The sequence below is a fragment of the Corvus hawaiiensis genome, chromosome 2 (assembly GCF_020740725.1).
Source record: "Corvus hawaiiensis isolate bCorHaw1 chromosome 2, bCorHaw1.pri.cur, whole genome shotgun sequence".
NCBI lineage: Eukaryota > Metazoa > Chordata > Aves > Passeriformes > Corvidae > Corvus > Corvus hawaiiensis.
In genome coordinates, this window is record NC_063214.1 from 24436657 (window position 1) to 24452784 (window position 16128).

General features: G+C 41.4%; 1 protein-coding gene across 4 annotated transcripts in view; it reads left to right on the plus strand.

Moving 5' to 3' along the window:
• The window catches only part of CMSS1 (cms1 ribosomal small subunit homolog), a 227427-nt gene that overhangs the window by 206411 nt on the left and 4888 nt on the right, over positions 1–16128 (plus strand). For all 4 annotated transcript variants that reach the window (XM_048293880.1, XM_048293882.1, XM_048293881.1 and 1 more), the window contains 6 exons: positions 5110–5181; positions 8211–8340; positions 11497–11556; positions 12263–12365; positions 13803–13863; positions 14663–14750. In XM_048293880.1, the coding sequence (XP_048149837.1) occupies positions 5110–5181; positions 8211–8340; positions 11497–11556; positions 12263–12365; positions 13803–13863; positions 14663–14750 (514 nt within the window). The remainder of the gene's footprint in view (positions 1–5109; positions 5182–8210; positions 8341–11496; positions 11557–12262; positions 12366–13802; positions 13864–14662; positions 14751–16128) is intronic.

A 16128-nucleotide genomic window follows, 5' to 3' on the forward strand; every position in this document is an offset into this window, starting at 1 on the left:
TCTTGTTATGTTTATCCAGTTGTTTTCATTCTCCTTTTATTAAAATAAAACGGGTGAGGTGTTGGGGTCCCTCCCCTGCCGTGTAGCCCTGGGAGAGGGGCCCTGAGGGCACAGACACGGGGTTTCCCTGTCCCTGCTCAGCCTCGTTCCCATTGGTTGGTTTGTGTTCCCTGCGCGGGCAGAAGGACCCTTGGTCCCGTGACTGGAACAGTTCCTGGGCAGAGCCCCGGCCATGCGGCTGGAGAAATAAACATCTCTGAAACAGCTATCAAGAATCTGTCTGTCCATATATATTTCCTTTCCACGGGACTCCTGGTTTGATATATGCGTGTTGCAGGATCCCCACTGCAACAATTGCACATCTTTTAGACATACAAAATGAGACGTATTTATGGGATGCTGGTGGTTTTGTAGTTCTGGTGCAAATAACATAACCCATTTTACTCATGCCTGCCTTATTCAGAGGCTGGAAGCTGTTCCGCTATGGACTTGGCACCTTTAAGCCTGTCACGAGACAACCAAACAGAGTTATGAACATCTATGTTCCCAGTCTGCAGGCTGTCCTCAGGCTTACAGTGAAATGAATAATCTGTCTCCAGTCTGAATGATGCAGTGATGTGTTTACTTTGTCACAAACTCCAAAAGTCAGTGTGTGGCTGACCTGGAATGTAAACTTTCACACACATTCAAGACTGCTTTCAGTCTACATTTGAATTTCCCGTAACTTTGGCAGCATGTAAAGAAAAAAAGCATGTTAGAAATATAATACAGGAAATATTTTATGTTCTGTGTATGATTAACAAACAAGGAATTTATGGCATTTTAGTTCATAAATCAGTGGTCTCGGCACAAATTTCCTGTTTTCTGCATTTTGAGAATTTCCATGTAAAAATAGCATAAAAACACAGAGCACAAGGGAGCCATGTCAAAAACCAGTTGGTTGTCTGCTTTGTGTCTTGCATAAGAAAAGCATGCAAATGACCTTTTCTTAAGGTGGCATGCAAAGAGCTATTGCATGAGTAGGTAAGTAACTAATGCTTGGATAAGGGTCAGAAGTTCAGGCTAGATCAAATGCTGAAATATTTTAGACTGCAGATCATCAAAGACATGCAAGTTTACAGCCATTCACCACCATGATGTTTCTCTTTTTTTATGTCATTATTTTTAATGTCTGAATAAAGTGGATTTACTGTTTCTGGGCTAATAATATACTATGCCTAAATATATATATGTGTCAAGGTTTGATGCTGGCTAAGTGCCAGGCACCCATGAAAAACTATTCACTCATTTTCCTCTGCTATAGCTAAGCAGAGGAGAGAAAAACTAAAACAAAAACTTCATGAGTTGAGATAAGGATTAGGGGAAAAACATTTTAAGGGCAAAACAGGCTCAAAACTTAAACAGTATAAAGAAAATTTATTATTAGCAGAATCAAAATAAAAAGGGTAATGAGGACAAAAATAAACCTTACGAACACCTTTCCTTCCTAGTTCCTCCCTCTTTCCCACCAACCGTGCAAGGAGACAAAACACGGAGTTTTGGTCAGTCTTTCACTTCTTAAAAATCTTTCTTCAGTACGCTTAAGGAAAAGAGTTTCTTTCCTCTGCTGTGCCGTGGGATCGTTCCCACGGGAGATAGTTCTCTGTGAACTTTTCCAGCGTGGCTTTAACTTTCACAAACAGCAGCCTGCCCTACCTCCTGTAATGTGAGTCCCTCCCACGGGCCAAGCAGTCTTCCCACAGCTGCCCAGCATGGGTCATTTTAGTTCATGGGGTTTAGTCTTTTAAGGATGAGCTGTTCTAGTTTGGAAGCAAGGATTCTCTATCTCTGGAAGCAAGGGTGCTCTCCCTCTTTCGAGTTCCTCACTAGATTACAGCTTTTTAGCATCCACTCGCTCCAGCGTGAGCACCGTTCCTCATGGGCTGCAGGTGGATCTCTGCACCCCCCCATGCACCTCATGAATTACAGGGAAACAGTTTATTGTATTACAGTCCTCACCATGGCTTGCTTGGAGCACTTCTTCCAGTGCTTGGAGCACTTCTTCCCTCTCCTTCTTTTCACTGACCTCGGTGCCACCATGTTGGTTCTCCTCACGTGTCCTCACTTTTCCTTTGCACTTTGACTTGGAAGAAAGTTGGTGTTTGTAGGTTCACTTGTTCTCAAGTTCCATTAATTGAAAAGTTCTTACAGAGCTTCGCTGCACTGAAAAGGTTTTTGTCTGGGCTCCATATCAGGGAATTGTTTGCCATGTTTTCATTGCTGGCCACATGGTCTCTGCTGGCACCACACAAGCGGCTCTGGCCGCACAGTCCCGGCCTCAGGAGGGCCCCAGCCGCATGGCCCCCAGCAGCCCCCGCCAGGATGGGCCCTGGTGGCCGCCTTACCACCCCTCAGGAGAAGAAAAGAGTTTCCTGCGGTTTCTTCCTTTCTTAAATGTCATCACAGAGGTGTTACCAACTTGTCTAACTGGGCTTGTAACCTGCCCATGGTCAGAGCCTTCAGCGATTGGCTCTGTGCCGGACATGGAAGTTTCGAGTAGCTTTTCTCCCACTCCCAACCAAAAACCAGGCTGTGTTAAACCATTACAATATGCAGTGTAAAGTAGGTAATTTTGAGCCTTACCATGCTTCTCTAAGGAAGCAAGGCTTTGACTACAAGCCTGCTGTGTGCTTGTGTTGCCTGCTGTGTGTTTCTGTGTCTGTTGAAAGAAAGGATTACCTACTGCCTTCAAAAAAGAAGCCATGGCATTTGGTCCTACTTTCAAACATTTGAATGAAGAAGTTTTTTCTTTTAGAGAAATTTTTTCAGTTGTGTGGCACATTTCACTCTTTTCTCATACAGATACCAGTTGGGAGTGTCTGAGAGTTATGTAAAGCAGTTCACGATGTGTAAGAAGGGAGAAATGGGCCCAAAGTGAATGAGTGACATTTCTCAATATGCTGGAAGAGTGGTAGCACCACTGGGATAGGGAACCATCATACTCTACAGGAGGAGAGAGATTCAGGTTGGCCCTTTTCTGACTTTTTGATTGCTTGTAGGTATCCCTTTACCAAAGCAATCCAAAGGCTTGTTCTCTGCATAAAATATGATGTTGAACATAAAATTTATGATTAAAACACCTGGCAAATGGCCTTTAAGTATCTATGGACAGCTGGGATGTGTAAGAGTAGAGCAGAGGGTAGCTCTGTTTCAGTCTCAGTGTCTGGGAATGCTAATGGTAGGGCTAGGAATGAAGAAACGTATGGTGGTGTTTTAAAAACACTTGAATCAGAGTCAGGACAGAGATTTTTAAAATAGAAACAAACCAAAAATAAAACAAAAACCCTTATATTAACTCTGGAACAATTTTGTTAATTAAAGTGAGTTTCCACTTGCAATCATTCCCTTCATTTCTAGTGAAGATAATCTCTGTTTATACCTGAGAAAATGACAAGGACAGATCTCTGTTGTTGAGGCAAGGTATGATCCCTATCACAGCTTCTCATGGCTTTTTATGCAGGCTATGTTACATTCCAGTCATAGCTGTAGAGAGCTTTGCTGGCTGTAGCACGTCCCCAGCCACATCTTCTCTGGTAATTCCTAAGTTTCATTTCAATTCTCAACCAGTTTCAGAGTCACTGCTATACAATACTGCTGCCTTTGCAAGGGCAGTGACTGTGGCTGCATCACAGCACAGAAAGCAAGAGGTCATTTATTTGTGTTGAGCATGGCAGTTACCTGTTTTTATAGCTAATTAGCCAGGGCAGTGGGGAGGAAAAGAGAAATGTAGGAATAATATGAACAATTTAACTTCAAAAAATGCTTCTGATGAGGCTGTGAGAGTGGGCTTGGAAAGGCAGGAGTGTGCTGGGTTGGGTCATTTAGTACCAGTTGCCATGAAGTGTCCTTCTGTTAAGGTGGGCAATGCAAGGAGGGCTCAGGAAGACCCAGATACTCAGAACTTCTGTTAGCTGTGCTTTGGCCCTCTTGGCCTGACTGAAGCTGCCTTCCCAGGGGAACTAAGGAACAGCTTCTCTGGTTTTCAGCTAGGCTCCCTTTCCTGCTGATACTTTTCTTTCAGGCTTTCCTCAGGGAAGAGTGCTGGATTTGCTGTTCCCGAGCTTTTTAATGCTCCATGTGATGAGTCTTCTCCACATTTTCTCATAAGAGCAGAGTTTTCCAGCCAAATGCATCATAGTAGCATGGAGCTTTTTCCTGCAGCTCAGCCTATTTTCCCATTAATCTTCATCAAGTCACTTATTAAGTTCCAAAGCCTGTCTATGTAGATAAATTTGCATTTCCATGAGGTAGAAAGCCCTAAGAAGGCAAAAGAAATGATAATTGCTGTGCTCAAAACAAGGGAAGTCTGTGCCTCGCTTCCTCTGGACAGTTTTAGGCAGCTACGGACAAATCGTACCCCTGGATTATGTGAACAGGGACTCTGGTACAAATGGACCAATTCAGCCTATTCACTCAGGCACAAAAGAGGGTTAATGAGAGCAGCACGTGTTGGATTATTCTGAAATGCACCATGTATTTTTCTTGTGTGTATTTGACCCTGCCTGCTATGAGGAGACAAAGCAAGAATGGGGTAGGACAAACTTGAAACATGTTTTCCTAAATTTTGCATTACAAGTGTAGAAGGAACTCCAGAGCATGATTGTTTCCAATTAATCTTGCCCTGTTCCATGCTATTTTTTACCATCTGGATGCTCACCTTAGACCCAGTTATTTTAGAACACTACTGGCAAAGTTTAGAAAAACTATCACTCACAATAATAGAGATTAAAAATATAAATTTGGTGGTAGATTTTGTTCATATTTTCCTCCTGTTTTTTTTTTAAAGTATCAAAAACTGCTTTTCACCATTTTATGGAATTACAACTACACCCTGAATGTTTCAATTTTCTCTTCTTTTATTCCCTCTCTTGGTTGCAACAACAATCTCAATTCCAAAATTACTTTATATGCATATAACTGTGAGAATTTAATTCCTTCTACAGGTGGGAAAGTTCAATTTTTTTTTTTTTTTCCTAACTCAGCATTATAGTTTCTGTATCTCCTCTTACCCCCTTTGTCTTCCTTCAGTGACTTTTTTTACTTACTTTTTTTTTTAAATGTGTTTTGCAGCCTACAGAGTGTTTTTTAAGCCAGCCTGAAGAAAAGCAAGAGAGCACTGTAAAGGCAAAGAGGAGGAAGAAGGTATGAGTGTCCTAGAGTGTGTATGGGGACTGGGCAGTGGGTTTATAGGCTACTACAAGATGCAGAATGGGGACAACCCCGTGATGATGGGAAATAATATGGTCATAATATTGCAGCCTCTTTTAGAGAAGAACAGAAATTCCTAATTTTTAAACCTTACTCGAGATACCTATTCCCAACCTATGGCATTATGTCTGTATTGCACTCAGGGGTTGTATGTCTACACCCCACTTGAAAGTGTTGCACGCCAGGAAAGGGTGACTGTATGGAAGAAAGGTGGAACTTCAGCTGCTGCAGAATCTGACCTATTCCTGAAGTGTGGTCAGGCTGCAGCTGCTGTTACGCCTTTTGAGCCAAGGGCTGTCCTTGTTCACTCTTCTCCTCATAGCATAAGGATATAAATAAATACTCTGTATTGTCCCTCTGGCCGTGCTCCATGCTCACCCACAACAACAAACACACACTGCAGTCTAGATGGAGATTGTATGGCACCAGGCAAGTTCATTGTCTTTTGGGACAGGCTGTAAATAGTTGGCTCTCTCACAAGGCTGAGGGGTGGCCTTTTTATGTTATGTTAGCCCTCTTATTCATCTAAGGAATGGGAAGTGGGAAGAGTGGGATTTTGCTTTCAATGTGGCTCTGGCAGAGTAAGTACAGTAGTTACTCCACTGGAGCCAGAGCAAGGGCATCCCATGGCAGAGGCTGGCAAACCAACCTAACAAGAAATCCCCTTCTCAGGCAAAAAGCAGCTGCTCAGTTACACCTTTGCTTTCAGTGGGCCACTAAGCTGACATAAACAGCCTGTCAAAAAAACCCCATTAGTAAACATTTATTAGGTTGGTCTGTGGCTTCCAAACAAAGTGCTGTCTCCAAAAGTAAGAAAAAGGGGGGAAAGCCCTTTTGCTTTTAAGCATCTGGAATGAATTGGAAGAAAAATAATAAAACTTCCTGCATGAGAAACATTTCCCCACAGCTCTCCTTGAAGGAAGAGAGTTTGCTCAGGTGTCCTTGCTCTTGCTCTTAAAGAATTTCTTGTTTTATCAGTCTTCTCTCCTCCAGAGGCCCATAATTTTTCTGAAGGAACCAAGTGGCCCAGTGAATGATATAGTGGTCCTGTGGAACACTGTCTTATGCTGAATTACCAAGTAAAATGAGCCTGATAATTCTATCTTGCTGTCTCCTAAATGAGAGGTTCCCAAATGTGGCTCACTTGAGAGGCAGCTTGTGAGGCAGGGCTGGGGAGAAAGGTGTTTGTGGTTGTTGGGAAGAACAATGGAGAGGTCTGGTTGTGGGCCTCACACAGTGGCTGGTTGTGCTGCCCACAGCCGCTGGTCATGCATGGGGAAGGCACTTGGCAGAAAAATACAATAGTGGTAAGTGAAGGGAAATCTTGGGAAGGAATGCTACAGATTCAAGCCCTGCAGAAACCTGTGGAACAGCCAGACGTCCTCTGCAAAGTCTTCCAGGGACTGCAGAGGGCTTTGTACCAGGCCAAAGCTAGACTGAGAGGAAGGCATAAACACTTCATCTCCGTGTGACCCACTGTTAAAGGTTCAGCTGGGGTCTTGCAAACCCACAGGTGGCTTTTAGCAGGGGTGAAACAGGCAGTGCCAAAGTGGCAATGGCTGGGAGAGGCAGTGCCTGCTTTGCCTTTGCTGTTTTGGCAGCCCCCAGATGGCTTTTCCCTGTTCAGCATTCTGCCCCTTATGCTGCTGTTACCAGGAGTATTTGGGGTGTATTGGGCAAGAGGGAGAGACAGAGTGGTGGGGAATGGAAGAGAGGAGGGAGTGGGTGCTGAGATGGAGTGAGGGAAAGAATGGTTGGAAGAAGGTCTGTCTCTGACATTAAAATTCCTGTCATACCTCTCTTCAAAATTTCCATTGATCTTTGCTGTTCTGGACCTTAGCCTGCCAAACTGAAGGTACCTCCAAAGCTATTAAAAATGCCTGCAGACCCACCTCATCTCTGTGAAATCCCACTTTGCCTCAAAAATACTGACCCTATTGCTCCATCCTAAACCACACCCTTCTTGTTTTCACTTCTAGACTTATGCTGCCATGTGTCCCCTTGATAACAAGTTCAATTTAGCTTACACAGCTGAGAAACCTTAAGCTGGCCTTTCAAAAACTGAACACATCTCAGCGAGAACAAGAGAGGCATCACATTCTTGTCATTCTCTCCAGACTGCCTCTATCCTTGCAAATTTGCTGCTTTCTTAAATGCTGGCAGATCATTCAGATAATGGGAACCTTGGGCTATTCTACCCACATGTTCCATTTAATTATGGGAAAAAATACAGCAACCCTTTCACTTCAGTGAGAATTCAGACCTGTTACTCGGTAACCTGTTACTTGGTAACTTGTTACATATTACATCAATAAGGTGTAAAACACAATCATTATGAACTCATGTTCAGCCTCTAAAAATTAGTAGTTTGTTGTAAAAGTTATACGGTGTGGGAGAACAAAGCAGCTGTGAACTCTTGCTGCTTGACCTGTGGTTTTGTTGCTTTAACTTATTTTCATCACCCTGGCATGGCATTCTGTGAATATAGCTAACCATCTTCCCTTCCAAATATAGATAGATAGTTACCCTATTTGAATCAAAATATAACCAAATCATATATTATCACTTGATTCCTATTGTTACGCCTTAAGAATAATAAACTAAAAATATGAAAAAAAGCCTGAATTTTCAAACTGATACCAGAGGGTAGCAATAGCAAAACAAAAAACCAGCTTTCAGTTATGTTTTTGTTACAGCAGCATTTCAGGTGAGTGGACAAGATTTTTCATGTTCAGGCTCACAGGCCATCTTGTCAAAGTATCTCAACTTGCATCTGAAGTCTGCATTCCCTCTAAAAGACAAAGGGAATCTTGTCCTACTGTAAGGTCTTTTTCCAATTAAGCCATAATTAAACTAATATAACTGTATAAAGATATGGAGGAACATTTATTTACAGTGTTGTTGTCTAGTCAAAGAGCTATATAGAAATACCATACTGAACCCATTTTACTTGGATTTTTTAGAAGAAGATTTCTGATGTTCTGCAAAAATCTGCTCCAAAACCTGGTGTCCCTGCAGATCTACAAAATCTGCTTACTCAACATTTTGGTGAAAATCGTTCCGTGATTGAAATAGAGGAATTAAAGCTGTCAGGTAACTTATCCTATATTCAATATATAAATAATGTTTTTTTCATTATACTGTTGACTTCTTTTTCTGCAGAAGAAAGAAGATTTTTGGGACAGGTCTTGAGTTGTACTTTTAAATGAAAATATTTTCTTATATTTCTTTTTTACTGTATTTTAGTTTGCTCTTTAAGTTGAAATGTTAGTTTCTTTGGAATAAATGTGAGGTTTCTTGGAGTTACGGAAATGAAACATTGTTTAAATGTCTCTTTTTATTGTAAAGTATTAATTTCTAGAGCTCACTTTTCTGCTAGAAACTTTATGATTCCTAATAGTAGCTCCCAAGATGCTATGAGAGATGTATTTTGTTCCTGGGATTATCTGAGTCAATCCAGATGCATAATAAGGGGCTGACAGAACTAGACAAAGAAATAATGAGGCATCATTCTCATATGGATATGAGATGTTGAATGCAATAGTTTTTCAGGGAGTGGCTTGAATTGAGGTGGTCATTTTGGTCCGTGTATGATGTGACCAAGTTTTAACCATGAGGACCCTCTTCGTTCCCTGTATCCTGCCTCCAGTTAAAAGCCAGATAGAAAAGGTAAAAAGCAGGACAGAGCAGACTTAGCTTCTGTCACTTGGTGGTTGCACTGGAGATGATGGTAACGTTGAACTTCTCTGCCTCCTATGCCTCTGTGCAGAGACACTGTCCATTATTTGTTGGTGGTACCCATGATAACCAACCTGCACTCACCTTTGGGACTTCTTGAACTGTCAGTGGCCTGTGCCCAATGTAGAAGCCTTCTAGTCCAGCAGTGCTTTTTCTTTTTTAATGCATAAGCCCATCTCTCTAGGTAAATGTGCCCTTCCTTAACCCCCATGATTCTAGGTGGACCCTTCTTTATTTCTGTGGGGCAGGTTCAGCTTTGTTACTGAATCAAGAAAACCTGGAGAAGTCCCATATAGCTTTCTTTGAAAATCTTGTGTTAAGTATTTTTTGGCACATAAGGTTTCTAGGAAATAATAAATTGCTTTTGTTTCTTTCTTATTTGAAGAGCCCTTTGGGCTACTGAAGTGACCCATTTCCATATGTTTTGGATGGAGATATTTTTCCTTAATATTTTTGCTAGGAGTTGAAGGCTTAGAGTGCCAAGGAGTTTATGAACTTGTACAGCTGTCAAGTCATTCATGTCAAAGCACTGAGTAAATAACAAGCAACTACTTTGGAGTTGTGTGTTCCTGTTCACTGACAAAGTGCAGAAGGTCAGGGTTGGTGAGAAAGTCGGCTTGGTCTCTTGCTGCAGTCTGGAGCTATGTGCTTCTCCGCCCCTTGCTGAGACTTCCATTTAAAACTGTTGGAAATACTGCAGTGTTGCTGGACTGTTGATGAGGAGTCAGTTGATGCCTTAGGTTTTAACTTTCGTATTTTTCAAATCCTGTACTGCCTAGTGTGTATCTCTGAAGTTCCTTGTAGCCTGTTAACTTCTGCTCTCTAATGCTAGGTAGACATTACAAAGCTTCTGTAGGCCTGCTCTCCAAGGACACCCAGACTGTCCTAGGCCCAAAATGTGTAAACCGAAGCCTCTATAGGGGGAGCAAGCTTGGGGAAACCACATCATTAACTGAAGCTTTAATTGGAGAATTAACCCTGATATGCAAATGAACCAAACCTATAAAAGCATGAAGAACCCGTGACCTGTTTTCCACCTTGGGGTCTGTCTTGAGAGTAGCCTCTGGCTCCCCAGGGTGTACCTTTGAAGGCCCTTCAAATAAATACCTACCTTTATTCCCTTATTCTTATCTAGTCTCTGTTTTTAGGTGGCCTCTTGAGGCATCACAGTGACTGAAGCTGTGTCCTTCAGAAACCACCTCTTGAATGGTCACTCATTAATGAGGCCATGTATTCAGAAGATCAGCCCCTGCCCTTCCCTACCAGCATCAAGCACATCTTTTAAACATGATTTGTAAAGTAATCAGCTGCTGACCCTTCAGTTGTGCATATTCATTTCCTTTGAAGCTCAAGTCCTAGTAAATGTCAGTCTCAGGATTTAATAGGAATCAGTGTAGAATAAAAGTTTTTAGCAAGACAACACCCACTAAATGAAAGATATAGTAATGGAGAGCAGCTGTGCTCAAGGAAGTGCACAGACAGGACTTCAGCCAGGCATTAGCTACAAACCAAGGTTGTCACAGTGTCTGTCCCTATGAAGATCATGGATTGATGCTCTCAGCATTAGCACAGTGCACCATCCGTGTGAACATGAATAATGTCTTTGAAGAAACCTCCTTTGTTTAGAAAATATATCAGCAAACATCCATGGGCACCCTGAGGGGCTGTGCTTCATGCAAGATGCTGACAAATATGTAAGACTTTAAGGACAGAATTGTTAATGCTCTGCTGAACCATATTGTTCCATCAGGCAAAGAGCCCTTAACAACAATGGCAAGTTTTCAGACCATGGAATTTTAATCACCTTTTTAAGAACTTTGACTTTCTGTAGACATGAGAAAGGACGTTCCAAAGAACCTGTTTGGATCTTCATTGCCATTATATGAAGTTAAATGGCATGTCTGCCACAGGGTGCTTTTAAAAGACTTCCTAGTTGACACAGTGACCAGGGAAAGGGAAGTCAGCAGGAAATGGAGGAAGAGAAAGGCACAGAAATGAGTGTAGGTGTTGCCATTAGGGTCAATATTGTTGGGTAGGTTACCACAATATAAAAGGCCAGAAAGCAAACTTACTGGCAAGTAGATTATTGGTAGATTTTGCATTTACATAGTATGAATTATTTGGGGGATGTACAAACATATTTCATCATAGGTACGTTGGAGGAACAGTCCAGCAGTGTAAGGCTTTTGGCTGAGGCTTGATTCCTTGTGGCAAAGACATATGAAAACTTTTTTTAAAGCATGTGATCACACCTGTACAGCAGCCCTGTGTTCAAGGTTTCAGGCTGGGAGAAAAGGATGGAATTGCAATTCAGAGATGTTACCTTCATTGAATTAACCCATATGAAGTTTCTTCTACGTTAATTTTTGTTTCAGAAATGGTAATTTATTGATGATGGATTTTATGAAGTTGGGATTTCATCAATATAACTAGTGGTTGTGCTGCAAACATATATTCTCCCTTTGCTGTTAAAATACATCAACAAAAATATTTTTTCCTTTGTGTTTTCAGATTCCTGTTTTTTGCCAGCCAATGATCTCAGCCACAGTTTTTCTTCATACCTGAAGGAAAGTGAGTTAAAATGTTGGTCTGGATGAGATGAAAGTTGTATGAAAAATATAATTAAGACAATATGATTGCATTTTTTTAGATGTAGCTCCAAATACTGTTCATTATAAAATATTAATCACTTTAAGGCTTTTAAAAATTTTTTTATGAAAGGTCTTGTTTTTCTGGCACTTTTTTACTCTATAACTTTTTTTTTTTTGTATCAAAAATGTTCTAGGCTTTCTTTTAATTGCTAGGGATTATTTGTCAGTAATTTATTGTGGCTTCATAAGTAGGTGTATGTATTATCTTACAATAAAAGTCCTGCAGCTGTCTGCTGACATGAACCAAGAGAATTTTTATTCTCTTGTATATTTATATAGAACTTCTGGTCTGGTAAATGTTTCTTTGCAGTTGATTTTCTCTGATACAAACTGCCATATGTGGCAAATGAAGACAATGGGCTCATCACCTTAAAAAACTGTTGATTATTAATGCTTGTTTAGTTTGTTCAGTTATGTGATATTTCTGTATTTTATTTATTTTGGGCATTACATTTTCCAGTTTCTCAGCCATGACTAAATGCAGAAGTGTTGCCAAAGTTCCAGACCTCATAGGAGTCAGCATGTGTGTTCTTGCTGCTGGCTACCATTCATCATGTACTCTAGCAATTTAAAACTGTGGCATGTAGTACTTTCTGTGTGTGTGTACAACGGCTTTTCCGTTGCAGTCTGTCCGAAGTGGGCGAAGCTCCGCAGAAACCACGAGGAGAAGAAGTCGGTGGTGATGCTGGTTCTCTGCAGTTCTGCCCTTCGCTCCTTGGAACTCATCAAGTATGGCAATAGCAAATGTTGTGTTGAGGTTGGCAGTCGGTCAGGAGTTTTGTCTTGGAACCACAGGCAAAAAGGCAAAACTGGGACACTGTCCTCTGCTAGCCAGCAAATTCACTGACTCAAACTGATGCAATATCCCTGCCGTCTTTAAACTCTGGGAGTGTGGTGTTCGGTTTTGGACTGAAGTAATGCTCAGTGCTTCAGTTGCCTGGGAAGTGTTACTTTTGTTAAAAACCAAAAATGAAGTATAATGGGTTTGGGGGAAACATGGAACATGTTATCCTTGGGAACAGAGTAAGCCCATAAAGCATCGTGATCCACCACTAGAAATCATGGCTTTGCACCAAAGGCAACGAGGATATGGCATTTCAGGGCCTCGGCTGTCAAGCTGTGTCTGGCCTGAGTGCCTCCAGATCTGTGTCAGTGTTCTCAGCTGGCTCAGGCTGGCAAAACTGCTGGGCAGAGATGACAATTTTCAGCGTGCCCTGTCCCTATTTTTTCCCCTTCTCTATCCTCGCCCTTCTCACGCCAGAAGTTTTGATGGCTTTGGTGAATTAATGTATACCTCACAGATTTCATGGTTGTCTTCTGTGTCTTGACCCTACTTCCAGTGATTACCTGTCAGTACAAAATGAGATGGAGAGTTGAGAAGTTTGATTGCATGACACAGATATAAGCATAGATAAGGCAGATAAGTGCCAGTTGTGCATGCAGAGACTAGCACCTGAAACTTAGGTGGTTTAGATGTATACAAACCTTTAGCTTTGCAGATTAAAAATTCAGTGCACTGCAAGATGCATGCAGAGCAAGCTGTCTTAAATGACATTCAGAAAATACTGAGTATGTTCATCTCCTGTTTGATGAATATGGAACATAGAGTTGTTACTGTGTGCCAAAATGGAGTGTCAGGAAAACAAGTCAGCGTTTCTAACAAATGAGTTTTGGTTAACTGGAATTTGGACAATCTCTGCAGTACAGACAATGTCAGCCTAGGTTTGCCCAGCAGCCACACTGCAGGAAGATTGTAAAATGTAGATTGGTCCATTGATCCTTCCTTTTGTGCACACACACTCATTTTCATTAATGCCTCTATCTCAGTAACTGAATTATTTTTTAATTAGGATTTGGTGATTAACCAGTTTTGAACTAAGCTAGCTGTGAAAGCACAGGCCATAATATTAAATATTATCTGAAAAGCTATCTAAACAATATTGCCCCCTACTGATGTCTTCCCTTGTGTCTGTCCAGTTGTTCAGCTCTGTTGATAAGTAGCAAAGAAGAATGTACATAGTGTTCAGAGTACAACCAGTGTTCACTGGGGGACTGTGTGTGTCTCAAACATATTGAGAAATGCCAGTTAGTTTTTCTTTCCTCATGTGTGGTCTTAAGCCCAGCCCTGATTCTTGCATTTCATTGTTCATTTTTTTTTATTGCTAGGTCAATGACAGCCTTTAAAGGAGATTGCAAAGTCCTCAAGTTGTTTGCAAAGCACATAAAGGTAGGGAATTTTAATAGAGCAAGTAAACAGCTAAACAGTGTGATACCATTTTCTTTTTAAATCCTTTGGCAGTAGTGCCTTTCATACAGTGTTCATATGAAGTTCCTTCCTTTAGGTAGTGCTTTTGGTAACCCATTGCTGCAGAGTGAGGAATTTCACTAAGCACCATTTCCAGTAGCTCAGGTGCAACCTGTGCAGAATGTAGATGCTTGTGCACGTGCTGAGTTTGAATTTTCCACACTCCCATGAAGTGCTCATTCAAATGCCTGAAGGCTCACACACATAGGTCTGTGGAAGCAAATGCCTGGATCCCCAGTACCCATACCTGTTAAAAGCACAAATTATGGGGGTGTTGGGAGTAATAAGTGGACACTTGACCTTTGATGTAAATGCTGTCAAACACATAAATGTCATTTACTTTATTTCACCTTTTTCCAGTATCTTCATCTTGAAGGATTTCAGTGTTAATTCAAGTTTGTCAGTTTTCCAGAGAATTTGTTTAAATGCTGAAGGAATCTTACTGTTCTCACCTCCAAAAATAGTTGGTGCAATAGCAGGTTTTCAAAGTTAAAAAAGATTGAACTTCTAGAGAAGTGTGATGCCCAGCTGGCTTGTTATATTTCTTAAACATTCTTCCAGATATAATCATCTGACAGTTTGAAGGACAAAAATCATTTGTTACTTGATGGTGTTCTAGAAAGAAGTACAATGATATCTTGAACTTATTTCCAACTCCTTGAGAAGAAATTTTAAAACAACTGTGCGTTTACTGTGGTTTTTCTTTCTCTCTTCAAATTAGATAAAGGAACAAATGAATATGTTGGAGAAAGGTGTGTTCCACATTGGGGTTGGAACTCCTGGGAGAGTGAAGGCACTAGTGGAGCAAGGTAGGAGAACAAGAAGGGTTTCCTCCCTAGGTGTCTTATATTTAGTCTCATGAGAAGTGAAACTTCAACTGGTTTTTTTAGGTTGACATCAATATGTGGATTTGGGTACAAAACTATACAGTTCTGTTTCTCCACTCCTGCTATGTCAGTCAAAACAAGGTCAGGGTTCTAGTACTTTGTTTTATGATCACTTTAAGCTGGCAGAAGCCAGTATTAGCAGAGGAAGGCAGAGTAATGCTTCCTCTAACCTGCCAGTCAGTGCTTGCTTATGCCCCCCTTCTTGCTCCCTGGGCAAGCCAAAGTCTGTTTGGCAGCTCAGTGAAATGACCCCAATTAAAACAAAACCAGTGTGCACGCAAAATCAGGTAATGAGCAGGCAGAGGTGGGGGACTTCCTCTTTTGGCAGGGATACTGATTTATGCTGACTTGAAAGTGATTGCAAAACCATAGTGTGAGATTTAAAGCTCCAGGAAACCAAACACTGCAAGTAGATCAAAAGGAAGTAGCGACAGAAGTCACTGTATCATATGTCACTCTGAGCTCAGTGTAAACTTTGTGAGGGGTGGATGAAAGATCTGCTTGCTGATTTGGTCTTATTTCTCATTTGCCTGTAATAAAATTGATTATTCTATATAAATCTTATTTTCCCATATTCTGAGTATTTTTACTTACTCTATAGACAGTATGTACACAAAGAAAAAGAAACAACAAAATGACATGATAAGGCAATTCTTTCCATTCCTCTTATGCAAGACACTGTCTTGCTCTGACTGTGGTCTCTTGGTCAGGGACTGGCTGTAGATTGGGACTCTACTGTTCCTCCCAAAAGGGTACAGGAGTAACATAATTTTGTTGCTTCCACCAACATGAAATTGTCAGTGCTCAGCACATCAGCACATTGCCATGAGGGTGGTGAGGCACTGGAAGAGGTTGTCCAGAAAAGTTGTGAATGCCCCATCCCTGAAAGTGTTAAAGGCCAGGTTGGATGGGGCTTGGAACAACCTGGTGTAGTGGAAGGTGTCTCTGCCCATAGCAGGAAGTTTGGAACTGTATGATCTTTAAGGTGCCCTCCAACCTAAGCCATTCCAATTCTCTGTTAGGTGGAGGCAGCTTATGGCATGGACACAAGGTGTGTCATTTTAGCCCAAGCTCTAGTTCTTTTTTGACAGTTTAGTGTTGCAGTGCCAGGTCACTTAGAGAAGGGAGAGGAATCAAAACTGGTGCCAAAAAATGGTGGGCATCATGTAGAAGACCAGGGAAAAAATAGGAGAATGGCTGAAAAGCAAGTTCAGAAAGGACCTTTGTTTTCACCACCATTTATTTGAAGGATAAAGGACTTCTTCAGCAGCACCACTGACCTGACTCATATTCACATAGC